The 6,567-nt window shown below is 46.3% G+C and overlaps 1 protein-coding gene across 1 annotated transcript; it reads left to right on the forward strand.

The window, feature by feature from the left end:
• Positions 1-3,956: 3,956 nt before the first annotated feature.
• Positions 3,957-6,114, forward strand: CYP8B1 (cytochrome P450 family 8 subfamily B member 1). Its single transcript, XM_017876346.1, has one exon. The coding sequence runs from the start codon at positions 4,071-4,073 to the stop codon at positions 5,574-5,576; it is 1,506 nt and encodes a 501-aa protein (XP_017731835.1). The 5' UTR covers positions 3,957-4,070; the 3' UTR covers positions 5,577-6,114.
• Positions 6,115-6,567: the final 453 nt, after the last annotated feature.

The following is a 6,567-nucleotide window of genomic DNA, read 5'->3' on the forward strand; positions in this document are numbered from 1 at the left end:
TTCCCAGCATCTTCACCAGTAGTTTCCATCTCAAAAAACCACTTTCTTAGCTCATCCATAAGAAGTTACTCCTCATCCATTCAAGTTCAATCAGGAGATTGCAGCAATTCAGTCACATCTTCTGGCTCCACTTCTAGTTCTAATTCTCTATTTCCACCCATCTGCAGTGACTTCCTCCACTGAAGCCTTGAACCACTCAAAGTCATTCATGAGGGTTGGAATCAACTTCTTTCAAACTCTTGTTCATGTTGATATGTTAACCTCCTCCCGTGAATCACAAATGTTCTTAGTGGCTCTAAAATGGTGAATCCTTTCCATAAGGTTTTCAATTTACTTTGCTCAGATGCATTAGAGGAATCACCGTCTACAGCAGCTATAGCCTTATGAAATGTATTTATGAACTACTAAGACTGAAAAGTCAAAATTACTCCTTGATCCATGGGTTGCAGAATGGATGTTGTGGTAGCAGGCATGAAAACAACATTCATCTCTTTGAACATCTTCATCAGAGATCTTGGGTGACCAGGTGCATTGTTAATGACTAATAATACATTGAAAAGAATCTTTTTTTCTGAGCAGTAGGTCTCAGCAGTGGGCCTAAGTAAACCATGCTGCAAACAGATGTGCTGCCATCCAGGCTTTGTTTTGTTTGTTTGTTTTGAGACAGGGTCTCACTCTGTCACCCAGGCTGAAGTGCAGTGACATGATTTTGGCTCACTGCAGCTTCAACCTCCCAGGCTCAGGTGATCCTCCCACCTCAGCCTCCCAAGTAGCTGGGACTACAGGCATGCACCACCATACCTGGCTAAATTTTGTAATTTTTGTAGAGACAGGGTTTCGCCACGTTACCCAGGCTGGTCTCCAAGCAATCCACTTGCCTTAGCCTTCCAAATTGCTGGGATTACAGGCGCGAGCCACCACACTTGGCATTGTTACTTATAGAGTACAGGCAGAGTAGATTTAGCATAATTCCTAAGGGCTCTAGGATTTTCAGAACAGTCATGAGCATTGGCTTCAGCTGAAAGTCACCAGCTACATCAGCCCCTAAAAAGAGAGTCATCCTACCCTTAGAGGCTTTGAAGCAGGGCATTGACTTTGCTCTAGGAAAGTCCTTAGATGGTCTCTTCTTCCAATATAAGGTCGTTTCATCTACATTAAAAATCTGTTGTTTAGTGTAGCCGTATTCATCAGTTATCTTAGCTACATCTTTTGGCTAACTTACTGCAGCTTCTTCATCAATACCCGCTGCTTCACATTGCACTTCTATGTTATAGAGATGGCTTCTTTCCTTAAACCTAATGAACTAGCCTCTGCTAGCTTCAAACTTTTCTCCAACTGCTTCTTCATCACTTTCAGCCTTCATAGAATTGAAGAGAGTTAAGACCTTGCTCTGGATTAGGCTTTGGCTAAGGGAATGTTGTAGCTGGTTTGATCTATGCAGGCCACTAAAACTTTCTTCGTATCAGCAATAAAGCTGTTTTTCTTATTATTCATGTATTCACTGGGGTAGCACTTCTAATTTCCTTCAAGAACTTTTCTTTTGCATTTACAACTTAAATAACTGTGCAGTGCAACAAACCTAGATTTCAGCCTATCTTGGTCTTCCTCACTAAGCTTAATCATTTCTGGCTTGTGATTTAAAGTGAAATTTAAAGCGATTTAAAGTGCAGCTCTTCCTTTCACTTGAACACTTAGATGCCATTGTAAGGTTATTAGCTGGCCTAATTTCAACATTGCTGTGTCTTGGGAAATAGGAAAGCCCAAGGAGAGATAGAGAGAGGGGAGGACAACTGGTCAGTGGAACAGTCAGAATACACACAACATTTACCAATTACATTTGCATCATATATGGGCCCAGTTCATGGTGCCCCAAAACAATTACAATACTAGCATATCACAGATCACCATAACAGCTGTAATGATAATAATGAAAAAAATTGAAATATTGTGAGAATTACAGAATATGACACAGAGACACAAAATTAGCACAAACTGTTGGAAAAATGGTGCCAATAGACTTGCTCAATGCAGGGTTGCCACAAACCTTCAATTTGTAAAACACACAGTATCTGTGAAGTGCAATAAAGCAAAGCACAATAAATGAGAAATACATGTATAATTACTTTGGGCGGTGATTTACTGTCTTTCTCCCTCCATTAGACCATAAACTGCAAGAGGGCAGGGATTGTGTCTATCTCATTCACGATTATAATCCCAGATCTTAGCAACATTTCTGCCAGTAAGTGCCCAATAAATATCTAGTGAATGGATAGATGGGGCTTCTCCAAGGAAGGAGAGAATGAATGGATGAGTGTGGGTTAATGAATGAGATAAGAATGAATGTGAAATAATGGTTCATCCATTAAAAACTAGGGGACACAGTTCAGTTCATTGGATTTGGCCCAGTTTCTGACCGAATTCTAAGGTTGAGGAGAGTTGATGATGCCGAGTAATGTGGTGGTCCTGAGCAATTAAAGAGGGATTCTGGGAAGCAGAGTGTGGACAGTTCCAACTCCCTGCCAAGGGGAAGCTCATGGGCAAAGGAAGCTCACTCCAGAGGGGATATGGAAGTTCCATACCCTCTTTTGTCTGAAGAGCCGAAGTCCCTATTTTCAGGTCGTTAGGAAGTTAAAAAGTAATTTGGAGGTTATCAGAACTGATTGAATTGAGTTTGAACCTCACCTATCGCAACAGTGGGCCAGGCTGCTTGACTAATGTCTTGGTGTCAATCGTACAGCTTTCTGCTTCTTGAGCTGCTGGCAGGGACCTGGCCTGACATGTCTCAGAAGGCTGTTAGTCAATGATTAGCGTATCTCAAGGCCTCGAGCCAGGGCAGCTGTCAAAGAGGGTCCCCACTGCATTTTGCACCTACATCCTCATTGTGAAATGAAGCATGAAGCGACTGAGTAAGGTCCCTATCATCTCTGACATTTTACAATTCCAGGATTCTGCCTTCTTGTCAGAGAAGTTTACAGGCAAGCAGTTGGGCAGGTGAGAGGGCTGCACGTGAGAGGCTCAGCCTCTGCTTGAAGAGTCGTCATCTGGGAGGCTCTGTGGCCTCCTCAGATGAATTCATTCACACTAATACCCCAAGACGGAGTCAACACCCCCTCCAGAAGCTCAGCCTTCTCAGTATCTAAAGCCCCAGCATCGATGCCTCTTTTCTTTGGGTTAGGGGTCAGAGCTCTTGTGGAAGGGCATATAGTAATTCTTCACTTGCCTTTGACTGTGTACTGTGTGCACATGGAGGTAGGAGCAGACGTGACTTCAACAAGGCCATGCCCCCTTGGCAAGTATCTTTGAGACCAGAGAGGAAGACAGACTAGGGAAAGGATGACGAGATAAGCATGGGGCTGCCGTGAAGTCCAGGGGAGCGTGCAGAGGTAAGAGAAAAGGCTTTAGGATACTAACTAACATATATGGAGCACTAGCATGAGCCAGGCACTATTCTAAGTGCTTTGCAGGTTTTATCTCTTTTTGCCTCACAACAGCACCTATGAGACACTTCACAGATGAAGGAACGGAGGCACGGTGAGGTTAAGTTACTTGACCAAGGGGGCCAACTAGTAATGGAGGCATTTGTTGCATCTTCTAAAGATGATGAAAGAGTAGATGTGAGATTTTGTAAGTGCTTGATTCATTTCTACCGAATGAACTGGCAAATAAATAAATGCATATGTAAATGGGGGTGTAAATAGTCAGTCAGCCACGGAGGTGGGAATGGGCTCAAGGCAGGCTTAGAGAGAAGGTGCAAGAGCTGAGTCTGAAAAGGCCAGAGCAAAGTATGAAGCTGGTGAGCAGCTGTGACCATAGCTGGAGGCTTCTCTTTGAGCTTTCTCCTGTTTACCTCTCTTCCCCTACATGACCAGTCAGCCAAGTGTTAAGTCCAGGGGAACATTTTGCTGCTTCCAAGTACTGTCTCGCTAGTGTTATTTGCCATAACTTGTGGCCACAGGGCAAGGTCCAGGTGCTCAGACCTTTACATCCTGGACTTTCCAAGACCTCCCAAAGCTCTCTGGCACCCAGGGAACAGTGTGTGTGTCGACAGCTTAATCCGCAGGAGCATAGCCATGGTGCTCTGGGGTCCAGTGCTGGGAGCTCTGCTGGTGGTCATTGCTGGATACCTGTGCCTGCCAGGGATGCTCCGACAACGTAGGCCACGGGAGCCCCCTCTGGACAAGGGTACTGTGCCCTGGCTTGGCTATGCCATGGCTTTCCGGAAGAATATGTTTGAATTTCTGAAGCGCATGAGGAGCAAGCATGGGGATGTGTTCACAGTGCAGCTAGGGGGCCAGTACTTCACCTTTGTCATGGACCCCCTCTCCTTTGGCCCCATCCTCAAGGACACACAGAGAAAACTAGACTTTGGGCAATATGCAAAAAAACTGGTGCTGAAGGTATTTGGATACCGTTCAGTGCAAGGGGACCATGAGATGATACACTCAGCCAGCATCAAACATCTGAGGGGGGATGGCTTGAAGGATCTTAATGAGACCATGCTGGACAGCCTGTCCTTTGTAATGCTGAAGTCGAAAGGCTGGAGTCTGGGTGCCAGTTGCTGGCACGAGGACAGCCTCTTCCACTTCTGCTATTATATCTTGTTCACAGCTGGCTACCTGAGCCTGTTCGGCTACACGAAGGACAAGGAGCAGGACCTGCTACAGGCAGGAGAGTTATTCGTGGAGTTTCGCAAGTTTGACCTTCTTTTCCCCAGGTTTGTCTACTCTCTGCTGTGGCCCCAAGAGTGGCTAGAAGTGGGCCGACTCCAGCGTCTCTTTCACAAGATGCTGTCCGTGAGCCACAGCCAGGAGAAGGAGGGCATCAGCAACTGGTTGTGCAACATGCTTCAGTTTCTGAGGGAGCAGGGGGTACCTTCAGCTATGCAGGACAAGTTCAACTTCATGATGCTGTGGGCCTCCCAGGGGAACACGGGGCCTACCTCTTTCTGGGCCCTCTTGTTCCTCCTGAAGCACCCAGAAGCTATTCGGGCTGTGAGGGAGGAAGCTACCCAGGTCCTGGGTGAGGCCAGACTGGAGACCAAGCAGTCCTTTGCCTTCAAACTCAGTGCCCTGCAACACACCCCAGTTCTGGACAGTGTGGTAGAGGAGACACTGAGGCTGAGGGCTGCACCCACCCTCCTCAGGTTGGTTCATGAAGACTATACCCTGAAGATGGCCAGTGGGCAGGAGTATCTGTTCCGCCGTGGAGACATCCTGGCCCTCTTTCCCTACCTCTCAGTGCACGTGGATCCTGACATCCACCCCGAGCCCACTATCTTCAAGTATGATCGCTTCCTCAACCCTAATGGCAGCCGGAAAGTGGACTTCTTCAAGGCAGGCAAGAAGATCCACCACTACACCATGCCCTGGGGTTCGGGCGTTTCCATCTGCCCTGGGAGGTTCTTCGCACTCAGTGAGGTGAAGCTCTTTATCCTGCTTATGGTCACACACTTTGACTTAGAGTTGGTGGACCCTGACACACCACTACCCCATGTTGACCCTCAGCGCTGGGGTTTTGGCACCATGCAGCCCAGCCATGATGTGCGCTTCCGCTACCGCCTGCATCCTATAGAGTGAGTTCGGCCAAGCCAGCTGCAAACCTAGCCAGAGGGATTCTATTGGGTCTCTCACCTGTTCTCACCCCTCTGCAGCCCCAAGCCCCCATTGGCCACCCTTCCTTCTGGTCCTGTGGCACCCCCTACCTCTGTTCTGCCTGTCCTCGCTCTCTCCCTGCCTAGTCATCTGACAAGTTTATCATTCTCTTTAAAATACCATCTCTCAGAGTGGGTTCTGCTGAACCCTCCTCTCACAGGAAGTCCAGGGGAAGGAGGAGTATCTTGTTTTGGGAGATGATGCCTGCCTTGAGAAGTCCTGAGTACAGAAACTGGTTCCCCCCAGACATGAGTAACATGGCATCTTGCAAACATCAGCCTCCATCCTCCCACCTTGCTTTAGTTTTTTCAGCAACACTTATCGCATATCCTATGGAATTCAGGCTCTAGAACAGTGTCATCCAATATAAATATGAAGCAAGCTACATGAGTAGTGGGGTTTTTTGGTTTTGTTTGTTTGTTTGTTTGTTTGTTTGTTTTGAGACAGAGTCTTGCTCTGTTGCCCAGGCTGGAGTGCAGTGGTGCAATCTCTGTTCATTGCAACCTCTGCCTCCTGGGTTCAAGCAATTCTCCTGCCTCAGCCTCCTGAGTAGCTGGGATTACAGGCACGTGCCACCTTGCCCAGTGAATTTAGTTTCCTGGTAAACACATTTTTAAAAAGTAAAATGAAACAGAATTCATTTTTATAATACTTTACTTAATCCAATATATCCAAAATATTGACATTTCAACGTGATCACTATTAAAATTTTAACGAAATAGTTTTACCTTCCCTTTTCATCCTGTCTTCAAAGTCTGGTATGTACTATATTTTTGCAGCTCTTCCCAGTTCAGACTAGCCACCTTCCAAGTGCTTCATCGCCATGTGTGGCAGGTGGCTGTCCTATTGGATAGCACAGGTCTAGAGAAACGCTACCTTTTTTTTTTTTTTTTTTTTTTTTTTTTTTTTTTTTTTT

This window comes from Rhinopithecus bieti, unplaced genomic scaffold (genome assembly GCF_001698545.2).
Source record: "Rhinopithecus bieti isolate Rb0 unplaced genomic scaffold, ASM169854v2 scaffold_9581, whole genome shotgun sequence".
Classification (NCBI taxonomy): Eukaryota; Metazoa; Chordata; class Mammalia; order Primates; family Cercopithecidae; genus Rhinopithecus; species Rhinopithecus bieti.

Coding starts and splice junctions, on each gene's coding strand:
- CYP8B1 (XM_017876346.1), top strand. CDS start 4,071: ATGGTGCTCTGGGGTCCAGTGCTGGGAGCTCTGCTGGTGGTCATTGCT.